The sequence below is a fragment of the Empidonax traillii genome, unplaced genomic scaffold (assembly GCF_003031625.1).
Source record: "Empidonax traillii isolate 1590-97213 ecotype Southwest subspecies unplaced genomic scaffold, ASM303162v1 scaffold309:size1915965, whole genome shotgun sequence".
Classification (NCBI taxonomy): Eukaryota; Metazoa; Chordata; class Aves; order Passeriformes; family Tyrannidae; genus Empidonax; species Empidonax traillii.
In genome coordinates, this window is record NW_020955502.1 from 303898 (window position 1) to 319277 (window position 15380).

The 15380-nt window shown below is 43.9% G+C and overlaps 1 protein-coding gene across 2 annotated transcripts in view; it reads left to right on the forward strand.

The window, feature by feature from the left end:
• NEGR1 (neuronal growth regulator 1) overlaps positions 1-15380 on the forward strand; it is a 214475-nt gene that overhangs the window by 98408 nt on the left and 100687 nt on the right. For both annotated transcript variants that reach the window (XM_027891061.1, XM_027891060.1), the window contains exon 2: positions 415-647. In XM_027891061.1, the coding sequence (XP_027746862.1) occupies positions 415-647 (233 nt within the window). The remainder of the gene's footprint in view (positions 1-414; positions 648-15380) is intronic.

The following is a 15380-nucleotide window of genomic DNA, read 5'->3' on the forward strand; positions in this document are numbered from 1 at the left end:
TTAGTGGAAGAAGTCTCTTTGTTCCTTCACTAAGCAAGCAGGAGGTGGCTGGGCCTTAGGAACAGGTCAGTAATTTTTCATGGGAGCACATGGTGCTCCTGATCCTCACAGGCCAGGGCTGGAGGAGAAGGGGCTGATCCCGCCCAGTCAGAAATAACTGAGACTTCCTTCCTACTGCTCCACCAACCTTTCCCAGTAGGAAAACCGGAAAGAAGAGAACAGAAAAATATGTGTGTGTATGTTGTGTTGTAATGTGGGCTTTTGGGTTAAGGATGATTTTGAATTTACAAATAATCCATGGTTTGAGGTTCAACTCTGATATATTATAGTGGTGTTCAGTCTAAAAATCAGTAGCAGAGCATGGGACTTAACAGCTCCTATATTTTCATCCTGATGGTTTCATTTTTTTCCCAGGTGTTACTTGGAAGATGGAGCCTCCAAAGGTGCCTGGCTGAACCGGTCAAGCATTATCTTTGCTGGCAGTGACAAGTGGTCAGTGGATCCCCGGGTTTCCATCGCCACAGCCAACAGGAGGGAGTACAGCCTGCAGATCCAGGATGTAGATGTGACCGACGATGGGCCCTACACTTGCTCTGTGCAGACCCAGCACACCCCCAGGACCATGCAGGTGCACCTAACTGTGCAAGGTATGTGTGTGAGCCAATTCCACATCTTTGTGGGAGGTGGAAGAGAAAAAGGTCTGGTTTACGGATGGGAACCATCATCTTTTTTTTTTTTTTCTTCCCTTCCCCTTCCCTTTCCTTTTCCCTTTCCCCTTCCCCTTCCTTTCTCCCTCTCCCTTTCTCTTCCTCTCTCCCTCTCCCTTTCCCTTTCCTTCCCCTTTCTCTTTCTCTTTTTCTCTTTTTCTTTCTTTTTTTTCTCTGCTCTCTCCCTCTCTTTCTTTCTTCCTCTCTCTCTCTCTCCCCCTCCCATTCTTTCTTCTTGTTTCTTCCGGAGCACTTTTCCCACATAAACACTCAGATCCCAGTATTCCTGATAAGAACAGTCTATTTATTTCAGTGACAGTTCTCTGCTAGAAGGACTTCAGAACAGCAGTGTCAGTTTTACACACGTGGGTTTAGTATTTATTGTGTTGTTCCAGGGTGAACAATTTTTGGCTTTGATTGTCTTCATAATAATTAATGCCCTCATGCAAGGGCTAAAAAACCAAGTCGGAAATTAATTGCATGTATAAAATATATCAACAGGAGCTTAAAATTAATTAGGCTAACTACAAGCATATAGAGAAATAATAACTCAATAGTTAAAAATATGCATAATTATTAAGCAATTGCATTTATATCTTCGGAAATGCAAAGTATAACCTAAGGCTTTAACTTATTAGTCTTTGGTGCAATCATCATTAACATTTTCTTTTGCATTTTTATGAGTAATAAGGCAGCGAATATAAAAGAGAAGGATTGAAATGGCAATCCCTATTAATCCATATGGCACACAGAAGTCCCTTACAAAGAACGAGTGTGAAACGCTTCCCAAACTAATTATCCCTATCCACGGGACCTTTAGAACCCAATGGTTTGTAGGAATGTTGGGCTGGAGCTCCAAGTGAAGTGTGGTTATTGCTTAAAGAACATTATTTTATCAGTATGGCCAAAAAACCGCCACTGAGTCATTTCTATGACCTTCCATGGAGGTGTCAAGATGTGTCACCATGTGATTTATGTGGGGGATGTTCAGGGATTGCAAAAATGTTTGTATTTTCCATGTCTGGAGAAGGGAACGTAGTTGGGGAAGGGCCTGGAGCACCAGGAGCAGCTGAAATAGCTGGGGAGGCTCAGCCTGAAGAAAAGGAGGCTCAGGGGGACCTTCTCACTCTCTGCAACTCCCTGTCAGGAGGGTGGAGCCAGGTCGGGGTCGGGCTCTGCTTCCAGGGAACAAGGGACAGGAAAAGAGAAAATGGCCTCAAGCTGTGCCAGGGGAGGTTCAAGTTGGACATCAGGAGGAATTTCCTCATGGAAAGGGTATTCAGGCACTGGAAGGGGCTGCCCAGGGAGGTGGTGGAGTGCCCATCCCTGGAGGTGTCCAGTGCAGGACTGGACGTGGCACTCAGTGCTCTGGGCTGGGTGACAAGGTGGGGATCAGGCATAGGTTGGATTTGATGGTCTGGAAGGGCTTTGCTTAATCTTAGGTCACCTTCACCCTCACCCTTCCCCAGCTCCGTTCCCTTCCCTGGACATGCTCCAGCACCTCAGTATCTTTCTTGTCATGAGAGATCCAGAACTGTACATGGGAGTTGAGGTGAGACCTCAGCAGTGCCCAGTACAGAGGGAAAATCACTTCCCTAAATCCTTCTGGTCACACTATTTTTGACACAAGCCAGGTGCCACTGGCCTTTCTGACCACCTGGGCACACCTGCTCATCTCTTCATTTTCCACATGCTGAGACTCTGTAGGTGAGGACACCACATTCAGACCTCCTTTGAGATGCAGACTGACCTGTCTGAAAGTACCTCAAATTTTGTAAAGAAAACTGCAAAGTGCTGATTGGTGTGAGGAACTGAAACAGCCTTTCCTGCCCTATAGGGTTTGTGGGGATGATACAATTAGATTTCATGGGAGCACCTTTGTATCTCCCTGTAATATCCTTCATGACTTTGTATTTTGAGATTAGAAACAATTTCTGCTATTGGGGAGAAATGCCAAAGCAAAACTGTTCTGTCAAAGGGCTGGGCCTCCTTTAGCATTGTGAATAAAGCTCAGCACAGACCCAGAGCGGCACAGGAAATCACAGCAGAAAAGAACAATTTGAGAGAAGAGTCTCAGTCCCTTCACACCCCTGTACCCTCCAGGCTGTGTTCTATGGAGGAACAGTGGAAGAAGATGCTCTCCTGCTGGAAACAGTGGAGCTGGAGGAGCCATGGGTGCATGTGTCACACATTTGTGTCACAAATGAGATGAGGAAAGGCTTATGTTAGATCATAAGCTCCCAAATAGCTTCAGACTCCAGACAGAAAAATTATTTGCTGTGAAGCTCCATGGTAGAAGCTGTGCAAACCTGACTCCCTCTTGTTTTCCTTTGTCTTGGTGCGTGTGTGTCAGTCTTTCTACACACAGAGAGCCAGAAGCTGTCATGTTGAATATCCTCTTCTCTGCTTTTTGGGCTGACAGTTTCATATTCATGGAAGTAAATAAATACATTTTAATAGGTTAAAGATGCCTAATTTCTGTGAGTAGGACACAGACAAGCACCATGATCAATGAACAATGGAAGGAGCAGCCTCTCCATCACTGTCCCATCCAAGACCCAGGGAACTTGGCCACTTCCCATCAGGAACATCTGGCAGAGACAGAGGTTGAGTTTCAGTCTCCCAAATCCCTGCTCAAATACCTTAAGGAGACCACCAGCTCAAGTCTTGATCACTGTTTCTTGTTACGGTTACTCCTTTTTGTACCAAGGAAATCAATGAAGATAGTTAATAAAAAAGAAAACAGAAAATGTGTCTTCAGGCCACATTTACATCTGTGAAAGAAAAACCACATGAAAGAGAACAACAAAATCCAGTTAACTTCATTTCAGTGACCTTATTAAAAAGAAGTAAGAGTTATGAAGTAATTAATTAAAAGTTTAGATGATAGGAGCTTGTAATCAACTCAGTCTACCTCAGTGGCAGATGCTTGATCTGCAAAGTCATGAGCTTCAGATGATTTAAACATCAGCTGTTTGTCACAGTAAAAGAGAAAAATGAAATCCCTGTTTCCACACTCAATTGCTCATAATTTTTCTCCAAAAGGTTGCAATTTCTGCCATTTCTAATCTGACATTTATTCTACCAAAGTCTAAATCGCATCCTCCAAACTGCATTTTTCTTTCAATTGGCAAAAATACTAAGACATGTTTACCACTGTCCTTGAGAATGAATTGATCCCTGGGGCAGAGCAAGTGGTCCCAGCCCCAGGGCCCCTTTCTCCCTGAGGCAGGGCGTGGTGAGGATGCTCTTGGATTGTGGGGGCAAAGGGCATTTCAGGAGTTGTGTTTGGGACTCCAGGGACACAGAGACCACAGTAGGGTGTCAAAGGGACCTTGGTCATCAAGGGAGGGCTTCCAGGGTGATCAGTAAAGAACCCCTCTGAAAGAGATTGTTCTCTCAAATGCAGTGAAATAAGGACTTGGGGAGGATTTTGTTCTGCTTTAACAGTGCACTTGTGTGGATCCCAGGGAGGAAGAACAAACACCAGCTAAGGGAGCACTTCTACAAGACTGTCACAGAATCCCAGACTGGTTTGGGTTGGAAGGGACCTTAAAAATCATCCTGTTCTACCTGCTGCCATGGGCAAACTGTATCAGAGACACAAAAACTTTCTTCCAGTAGTTACTTGCCATCTTAGTTTTTATTTTAATCCAGCCCATGCTGGACACATGTGGGACACTGCTGGGGACAGACCCTGTGCGTGCATGTCCTGCCCTCCCTGCATTGTCTCGTTTCTGTACAAGATCAGTACTTGACTCATGTCTGTAAAGAGTTCAGTTATCTGTGGAAATGCCGTTTATAGATTCAGTCAGAAACCACAACCTCGGGATTTTATTTAAACACATTCCCAAAGTAATACTCAAGGCCCTCTTTCTGTTTAATAAGCCCCCTTAATGTCCCCTAAATATTAATGTATTGATTTAGTCTTTGCAATGTTTGCGAAGTCTAATTTGTTTCCTCAGCCAGGCCAGGAGGGACTTGCATTTGGAGCTAACGAGATAAATCTTCCCCAAATTTATTTAAAGTGGGACAAAATAAATATGCAAAAGACTTCTAAAATCATCTAACAACCACTTTCCAGCTAAAAGTGACAATCCATTACTCTTTTAAATCGTTGACACTCGAGTAGGGTGTCAGTTCTTTATAAAATTAACTTACTGGTGCCAGCCACTGTTATCATCTTGTCCCTGCTCAGCACGGGAAGAAAAACACTTGAAAAAAAATAGTTCTAGAGGGAGAGGCAGCCATAGGAGGTTTGCTCCCTGGGAGAGGCCTCCAAAGAACCACCCTCTCCAGCAACGAGCATCCTTGGAGCTGCCATTCCCCAGGGCTGCACCCACAGTCATTAACGCGTCATTAATGACTGATCCCAGTGTTTGCTCCAGGATTTGTAGTTCTTATCCATTCATTAAATTCCTCCCACATCTGTACCTCTCGTGGCATTCAGATGAGCTGCGGGGGATCTCTGGCTCTGAAATATGGATGAATGGCTTTTCCCCCTCCGTAACAGCTCAAACCATGGGAAATATTTGCGTTAGTAGGTGAGCTCATTTCCAGGAATGTAAATCAGGGATATTTTATCTGAACTACAGCAGGGCTGTACTCATCTGAAACTCATATTTCTGCCATGTTGGAGGTGCTTTAGTCATGGCTGCAACTGAATTTCCATTATGAGCCTGAAATTTCCATATTCTGAAATCTGCAGGCAAAGGATAATCTACACAAAATGATCATTTCCTCTCAGCTCTCAAGTGTATTAGTTCTGTTACATTTGAATTAAGTGGAGTGAGATGTTCTGTGACCTGTGAGAATCTTGTGAAAGGTGCCTTCAGCACAGTCCAAAGTGTCTTTCAGCAACTTCTTGGGTTACATGGATGAGCCTTAGAGCAACCTGGTCTAGTGGAAGGTGTCCCTGCCCATGGCAGGGGGTGGAACTGGTTGATTTTTCAGGTCCCTCCCAACTCTAACCATTCCATGAGTCTATGATTCCATAATAATGAAATACAAAATGACAACAATACAGAGCAGTATTTTGGGGGGATTTGGTTTTAATGCTTTGCTATTAATTTTTCTGTGTCAGTCTCTTCCCACGCTTCTTTTTCTCTTTGAAGAAGCACCAGTAGTAGGAGTGAAAGTAGGCCAAGCACACGTAGGATGGAAGTTTGAGTTCCAAGCAGACCGAGTAATAAAAACTTGGGAGGACTTTGATAGAATATTTGCAATAAAAGGAGCTCCACGCTTCATGCTCCATTTCCATATTTAATGCTGGAGATGCTGATAGCGCAGAGAGTTTGTTTTGTCTTTTATTTCCTTCTGTGATGCAGAACCCTGGGATCTGCAATGTGTGTTGCTGCTGTGCTTCCCATTGCAGGCTGCTCCGAGGGGATTGTGAAGGGAGTTTGTGCATGCCTGCTTTTAAATTTCTGTCAGCCCTGAGAGATGGAACAGCCCTGCTTTATAGCCTTTGTAGCCAACTCTACTTTAGCAAAAGCTGCTGCACAACCTCCTGGCAGGCCAGAGCCCTTCCTAGAACTGAATTATACATAGGCAGGAATATCCCACCTCCAATGAGCAGCCCACTAATAAAATCCCAAACAGGATTGGAGTGGAAAGATCTTATTAGGAAAAGCTGATGAAAGAGGAAAAATGCACAAACCCAAAGGACTTCAACAACTGGAGACTTTGTTAGAGAAACTGAATATTTGATCTCTTCCATATGACTTGGAAACAGCCAGAGGTTGTACTGGAAAATATACAGCACTGTTCTGGAAATGCACAGGATCCCAGTCTAGTCTCTTTTATAGTTTATCAATTGATAGACAGGGGCTGGAGCATGTCCAGGGAAGGGAATGGAGCTGGGGAAGGGTCTGGAGCACCAGGAGCAGCTGAGGGATCTGGGGGTCTCAGCCTGGAGAAAAGGAGGCTCAGGAAGGACCTCCTGGCTCTCTGCAACTCCCTGACAGGAGGGTGGGGCCAGGGCTCTGCTCCCAGGGAACAAGAGACAGGACAAGAGAAAACAGCCTCAAGCTGTGCCTGGGGAGGTTCAGGTTGAATACTGGGAAAATTTCTTCCTGGAAAGAGTTGTCCAGCCCTGGCACGTCTGCCAAGGGAGGTGGTGGAGTCCCAATTCTTGGAAGTGTTGAAAAGGTGTATGGATGTTGCACTTAAAAACATGGGTTAGTGATGAACAGGGTGGTGGTCCAGGCTTGATGGTTGATGTTCTTAAAGGTCTTTTCCCATCTTAATGATTCCATGGTTCCTTAAGGATTTTTCTGTGGCTGAGGACTGTCTCCTGCTGGTATATCTACTATTGAGCTATGGCAAACTTCATCTGCATTGTAAAGGTGATTTAATTAAATTTAAAATAGTAACAGTGTGTTATCTCTTTAATCCCCACCTCCAGTGTATGGAGGTGGGATTCTTCTGTTGGAATTTACTTGGTGGTACATCTTGTCTTGTCTTTGTGAGCTGGGAACGTGCAAAAGAAAAATATTTTGTATTATGAGCTGTGTTGGGTTCATGGTTATGGGAGAAACACCAAGAGTGAACAAGGAGGGGAATGGAGCTGTATGTGAGTAGTACATGTAGTACATTTCTCATGCTCTGCATATACTCACATGTTGTGCAGCTTCTTTATTTTTAAAACTCTACAGTTTAATTTTGATTTTATAGCTTAAGAAAGGGTAAAGAGAGGATGATGACAATATCTGATATTTGCAAGCAGCCAAATCCACCAGTTGGAAAGAGCAAAACCAAATGCCTATCTTTAAAAAGAACTTGTGGAGCTAATTTAGGAAAATTTCTGGAAAGGACTGAAAAAACAAGTGAGAAGTAAAGAGGCAGATTTTTATGGTAGCACTGAATTGTAAGGAATTTGAAAGGAAGCTCTAAAGGGTATGGATTGAATGTTTCCTGCCTGGAAAATCTCCATTTGAAGAAGTTCATCTTTGATTGTACAGCTTTCCTAAAGATGTAACAGAAACTTTTCAGTTGTCTATCAAAAGATTCCAGGGCAGCAAATACTGAGGTTCCCAAACCCTGCAAGGATGCAGGGGCACATCCTCTATTGGGAAACAATGCTGCTGATCCCGTTTTTGGCATCTCAAGTACCTTCACAGAATCCCACAATCCCTGAGGTTGGGAAAGCACTCCCAGAGCACTGAGTCCAACCTGTGCCTGATTCCCACCTTGTCACCCAGCCCAGGGCACTGAGTGCCACATCCAGGGATGGGGACTACACCACCTCCCTGGGAAGCCTCTTCCAATGCCTGACCACCCTTTCCATGAGGACGTTTCCATGAGGACATCTTCCTGGTGTCCATCCTGAACCTCTTTTTTCTATATGATGACTGCAGCGATGATTCAGATTTTAGGTACTTTAACTATGACAATATGTGTGGGTTTCCCATCAGGAGATGTGGTTATGCCAAAGGTCAGTACATCTAAGCCTTCACCTGGTGCCAGGTATGGAGTCCAGTCTACAAAAACATACCCCACCTAACAAAGGAAATGAATGAACAAATTTGAGAGCAACTCCATGAGCCCCAAACATCCTCACACTGGAACGCAGCTGCAGACTCACAAAGAAACTAAATTAGAGCCATGTTTGTAGCAAACAGCAAATCGAGGCCCTCCTTGAGGCAATTAGCAAAGCAGAGCTCTCTTTTGAAGGCATGAAAACAGCATTCAGCAACAGGTTTTCAAATGCTTCATTTGACATCTTTGTTCTGTGTCTTCCAGTTTGTTCAAAAGGCAGCAGGGTTGAATATCAACAATGAGTTCTTGGAGGTGGTGGTGCTGTGGGTTTTTCTGGGAATGTTCATCCCATCTCTTCTAGAATATTTTCAGTAACAGCAGCGATGAATGGGAATTATTAAAATCACCCCCAGTTCTGGAGGACTTGTATTTGCAGCTTTTAGGATTCCACCTTGCAGTGGACAGTGATGATGACAAGTGGAAGTCACCCTGGAGAGTGGGGAGGAAGCACCCAAAGGGAATAAGGGGGGAAAGGCAGAAGGATAAAACCAGGGATTTCATCCAGATCAGAAGTGTATTTGTGGTACTTACTTACAATTAAAGTATCCAGCAAAATTCCTAGTTGCAAAGCAAAAATTCTGTGTCTTTTCCTTAAGTTATGATCATGTGTCTGTCCATCAGCACTTCAGTAGAATTCACTGATTTTTAAAAGGCTTGTCTTCACATTTATGTTTGTATCAGACAGTGCTCAAGACTGAATATTCTGGAGCACCAGGAGCAGCTGAGGGAGTTGGAGAGGCTCAGCCTGGAGAAAAGGAGGCTCAGGGAGGACCTTCTGGCTCTCTGCAACTCCCTGACAGGAGGGTGGAGCCATATGGGGGTCAGGCTCTGCTACCAGGGAACAAGGGACCCAACAAGAGGGAACAGCATCCAGTTGTGCCAGGGAAGGTTCAGGTTGGACACGGGGAAAATTTCTTCCTGAAAAGGGCTGTTCAGCCCTGGCACAGCTGCCCAGGGCAGTGGTGGAGTCCCCATCGCTGGAGGGATTTAAAAACCATGTGGATGTGTCACTTGGTGACATGGGTCAGTGGTGGCCTTGGCAGTGCTCAGAATAGTTGGACTCAATAGTCTGAGTGGGCTTTTCCAACCTCAGCTGTTCTGTGATTTCATGATTTTCTCTTCTAACTAAGGGAGATGTTGTTTCCTTTAAAGCCCAAGTCATGTAACACTGTTCATTTATAGGAGCAGATCTTGCACAGAAATGTTCTGAGGAGTTTCCTTACAGGAACCACACAATGAAAACTCTGTGACTGAAATTACTGGGGCTGTAGTTCTGGCATATGAAGCAGTAACAAGGATAATAAATGGTACAAGATCTTTAGCTCCATACGAGAAAACTACAGCAAAATGAAACCTTATAGTACTGATTCTTAATGCAATCCTATAATATGACTCTAACTTCTATTATACCTACTTATCACAGGTCTTTTATCCCAGCTATTCAGATAAAAGCTCAGGAGTTTTTGCAAACAGAACAGCACAGCCCCATGGGTAAATTTTGAATGCTGTGCTCAAGGAGATGCACACACAAAATCTGTTCTTTTACTGAAGTTTTTGACTTTTTTTTTTTTTTTTTCTTTTTTTAAATGGTGTTTTAAATATTTATCCCTTCAGGTGAATATGCTCATTTATAAGGAAAAGATTAAATAAAACTCTCACAAGAGAGACGTGAACTTGAATGTGAGTGCCCAGATTTGAATGGATAAAAAGGCACTTCAGGAGCTGGATAAAACCAGCACCTTCCTAAGCCTATGATTTCAGAACTGCCTCAAGGCCAGAGGAGCTAAAGACATTCGAGACAAAATAAATAGCTGAATTTCTGCTTACTTTTAAAGCTTTATAGTACTGAAAAGTCAAGTATAGAATTGTGAGAGTTATTCTATTGACCCCAGTGGATTACTCGTTTTGTTGTCTTTAGGATTCAGAAATGTTCTTATTTTATTTAGACTGAAATTTTAATCATCCTCCACTTTGCATTTAAAATATGATATTATTTCCCTTTCTACCATCTTTAGGAGAAAATAGGAAAATTTCCTTAATAGTTGGCAGATTAGCTTTGTTATGTAAAATAGATCCTTGGCAAAAGAAATTATAATTAACGCAACCGTTCCATTACACAATAAAAGGGTTGTTTAATAAAAAAAAAATCTTTCTGTTAGAAACACTTCAAAGCAAAGACATTGTTGTGTTTTCACAGTGAATTGGATGTAGTTAACATGCTGAAATATTTTGCCCATAAATATTCCCAAATCTCTTTGTGTGATAACAGCAATCTCTCAGTGTAGCATTCCTCGCCCCAGGTTTGGGAATTTCAAAGTCTTTGCCCTGAGTCTCCTCCTGCATCTCCCCTCAGATGACAACCTCTCTTTAATCACAGCATTCTCTGCACAGACACTTCTGTGCCACTAAAATATAGACTTCCCATTAAATGATGGCTCTGCCTTTGGACTCCCCTCTGGTTTCTAGCAAGCAGATGCAAAATTCTTTAATTTTGTACCAGGATTTCTGGGATCATTCTTCCCAAGGCATTTCCAGGTGCGCAGGTATCAAAGGCCTCTGCTTTGTGCTTGGTGGCGGTTTGGCCTCTTTGACGGAGGAGTTGCCCCATTTCTGATCATCTCCCTGAAATGCATCTGTTCAGTTCCTCTCATCCCACTCTTCCTGTTTAATTTCCATCTCTTACAGCAATGCAGGTGCCCCAGGAGGTCTGTGCCCTGCACATGCTGCATTTCACCTGTGTTTGAACACTCCTGGAGCAACCCCAGGAACACGCTGAGCTTTAGTGCTTCATTTTCCAGGCTCCTTTCAATCCCAGCCCAGAGTTCATGAGCTGTGGGGAATTATTTCCTTCAGAACTCTGCTTAGAACAGATAGAGTCTGTCAGGGACAAGAAGTCTTTTCTTGTTCAAAGTTTCCAATAATTTATGTAAAAGAGCTGTTACTTTATGATGGGAAACATCCAGCAGTAGGCATCCTGTACTCCATGAGATCTTGTGGAAAGGATTATTTATGTGCTGCAAGATATTAGTTTCTTCGTAGATGTATTTTGATTTGCTTTATTGTTTGGGGGGATCTTTTGTGAATAATGTGATGTGACATGAATTCCCTGTGAGAGTGGTGAGGCCCTGGCACAGGCTGCCCAGAGAAGCTGCAGTTGCCTCATCTCTGGAAGTGTCCAAGGCCAGGCTGGACAGGGCTTGAAGCAACCCCATGTAGTGGAAGGTATTCCTGTCCATGGCAAGGCGTGGAATAAGATGGTCTTAAAGGTCCCTCCCAACCCAAACCAGTGTGAGATTCCATGACTCTGGGACTTCTAGGGAGATGTGTGATGCAGCAGATGAGTATTCCCATCCCAAATGGCTCTCAGGGCTATTTTTTGGCTCTCTCCTTGGGTAAACACACTGATGTCTTGATGGAATTACAGACCAAATAGGGTAACAAAGGACATCCATGGAATTTCACTATGTCTACTGATGCTTCTGCCATTCTGCCCCTGGCCCTTGTCCCAAAGGGTATCCTTGCCCTCATCACTGGCTGCACCAACAGATCATGCTCAGTCTTTTTTAACTTCAAGTCCTATATATTAATTCAGATGCTCATTTCCACTGAGAACTGGGTATTTATTTATGATGATGAGGCCCGTTGTTACCCAGCACAGAGGAGCCAGTGCTGTAGTTCTCCCCTCAGATGGCAAGGGATGCTCTGCAGTATCAAAGCAGAGTCATCAGCTGGGCGTTTAAATGCTAATTAAGCAGGGTGTGAGTTCTCAGCTCCAGCCTATTGCACTGCACAGAGAGTCTGCTCTGACTGGATGTGATTCTTCTGCACAGCACCACAGATTTGATTTATTCCTTGTTATGGGAGTCTTTAATAATCAGTGTAATTTATAGGGACAAGTGCATAGAACCCATGTCCATTTCTCATTCCCATTGATTTCTGTGAGCAGAGCCACAGAGCCATTCCAGGTGGGAATCGTGTATCTGTCACCGTAACAACGGGAGCACAAATTGAATTTATTCCTGTGATTCCAAGGCTGAAATTATGGTAAAATTTTCTCTTGGACCTTTCTTAGTCAAATGAAGTGCCCTAAGAGGGAATTGGTGCTCAGTCAGTGCTGAAACACTCACTGGCCCGGAGATTGTGCTTGAGGCATCACTGAAGGGCTTTAACACATTAGAAATCCCATTATTAGGACAATGCTCTGTTCAAAGTGCTGTTTCTGTTAATAAAAAGGCACAGAGTGATCCCGGCAGTGTCTCAAGGCTGAAAAAGCTAAAAACCCTCTGCATTTTTCTCCTAAGAAATCCCCTGGTTGAGCGACGATGCAGCAAAGGGTAGAACTGGATTCTGGCAGAAGATGTTGCACTGTCTCTGCTCAGGTATCTAAAACTGTTGGGCAGGTAGAAGTTTGATTTTAATTTGGTGTTAACTGTCTGTAAAATATGAATATTAATAACCCCATTAATCCCCATTAATACAAACGCTTCTCATGTCACTGGAACCTCATGAAGATTAAATCACATTTCCGGGCGATGGGGGCAGTTCTGCAGGAGCTTGAGAGAAGAAATTAATAATGTGGAAAGCAATTCCAAGTTTAAATGTTAGATAATCATTACTAATTTCTGGGCTACGTAGTGAGAACAAAAATAAATACTGAATAAATAGTGAATAAATTCCTACCAACTGACTTAATTCAGGGAATGAGCCTTTGGATTGAGTCAATTCATTTGAAATTTGCTCAGTATATATTTGTGTTCAGTGTAACAAGAGAACCATTTTCCTGAGTAAAATAGTATACGATGGGATAACAAGAGAATGTTAGACTGATGCTCACACTTCTGTCCTGGATCTCTTTTCCAAAAATCAAGGACAGGCAGCCTAGACCAAATTGCTGTGAGGTGGGTCCATAGCTTGTTCAAAATATACTGAAGGAATGACTGTCAGTGATTCACTGTCCAGAAGGAAGGAGGTGTTGGATGGGTCTGTCGTGATTCCAGAAGGATTTCAGAGGGATTTCAATAGATGAATGAGGTGATAAACTAGAGAATACATCTATATAATTTGCCAGTGACATCAAAATGTAAGTGCTTGTGACAACAGGCTTCGAACTCCGAATGATGGATTTCAGAAGTGTTCTGGAATCAATAAGATTAAATTCAATAAGGACAGAACAAGACACGAGTCTCAGGGAGAAATCAAATACACAAATGAGTGAAAACTACCCAGCAGCAGCACTTCAGGAGAGTTAGAGTGGCCAGGGATTAAATCCAGGACACCAGAACAAATCCTGCAGGAAAAGGACAGCTGGCATCTGGTAATGCAATGCCCAGTTTGGAAATGATTTGTACTTTTCTGCCCTCTCCCGTCCTGCTCAACAAGGAAGTGGAAGGTTTCATACGTGTAGACAGGGAATTCTCATAGGTAAAGCAACTGCTGCAGTGTGGAAATTACATCAGGAGGCCAGGGGCCATGGGGAGGGTCCTTTCCCAGGGAACTCTCTGGTGTGGAGGGAGGTGTGGATGAAGGGACAGGGAACATGATGAGATCCAAGGAGGTAGTTGTGGATACAATTGAACCACGCAGTCATAAAATCCCAGACTGGTTTGGGTTGGAATGGGCCTTAAAGCCCATCCAGTTCCACCCCATGCCATGGACAGGGACACCTTCCACTAGCCCAGGTTGCTCCAAGCCCTGTCCAGCCTGGCCTTGGACACTCCCAGGGATGGGGCAGCCACAGCTTCTCTGGGCAACCTGTGCCAGAGCCTCACTACCTTCACAGGGAAGAATTCCTTCCCAGTATCCCATCTAACCCCACCCTCTGGCAGTGGGCAGCCATTCTCCCTTATCCTGTCACTCCAGGCTCTTGTCCCAAGTCCATCTCCAGCTCTCTTAGAGTCCGTTTAAGCACTGGAGGGATTCTAAGGTCTCTCTGGAGCCTTCTCTTCTCCAGTCTGGACATTCTCAGCTCTTCCAGCCCACCTTCATGGCAGGTGGGCTCCAGGCCTGGGATCAGTTCAGTGGTGTTCAGGATGTAACGGGCAGGACCAGACAAGTCCTGAGGAGTAAAGGATGAGGAATTGCTTTTCAGATTAGAGCAAGATACTTAAAATGCAAAGTAAGCAGAGACATATGGTTGGGATACAGAGAAGGGGGAGTGATGCAGCCAGAGAACTGTCAAGGGAAATGATTTTAATAACTATATTGGGAATACGATGTAAATCTGTCATTCATCCTTACTGGAGAGAGACTGAACCTGTAGAATTCTCCAAAAGGAAAAATGTAGAGTTACAAGAAAGCACCTTGAATCATTACAGATCTTTTATTTAGCTCCTGTGACAGCAAGAGTAGAACAGGAATGTTAGTGTTTATCTGTCAGAACCCTTTAATATTCCCATTTTGCCTGGAAGAACCAGTGACGAGGTTTTACCTCTAATTTTCTCATCTAGATTTTTTTTCTTGGTACTTCTGAGTTGCATAAATACTGCAGTGAAAAACCCTTGGCCACCTAAGTTTGAATTTGTCTTGAAAAAGCGTCCACACGTATATGTGTGTACAGCCTCCTCCTGAGGGGCAGCTCTGATCTCTGCTCCCTGTGAGCAGGGATGTGACCCGAGGGAATGGCTGGAGCTGTGTCAGGGGAGGTTTAGGTTGGATCTCAGGAAAAGGTTCTTCCCCTAGTTGAGCACTGAACAGGCTCCCCAGGGCAGTGGTCACAGCCCAAAGGCTGCCAGGACTCAAGAAGTGTTTGGACAACGCTCTCAGGGACAGTGTGGGATCATTAGGGTGTCCTGGGCAGGGTCAGGAGTTGGACTGATGATCCTTGTGGGTCCCTCCCAGATCAGGATATTCCATAATTCTGTGATTTTATTATTCTAAGTGTCTCCAGCCCCTTCGGAAGCATCCACACCTGGGGTGGGCTCTTGGAAGGATATAGAAAGGGATATAGAAGTTTACTTTGAATTATTACATTATATTGCTTCTCTGGCTGGAGCAAACAATGGTTTTCTCTCTCTTGGTTTAAATCAAACCTTGTACGATTGAACTTGGGGTCTGGAAAGAGGAAAAGTGAGGTTTGAGGGAATAATGTCTGTGTGTCCTTATATAAGAACCAGCAGCTTATTGACATCTTCTGGA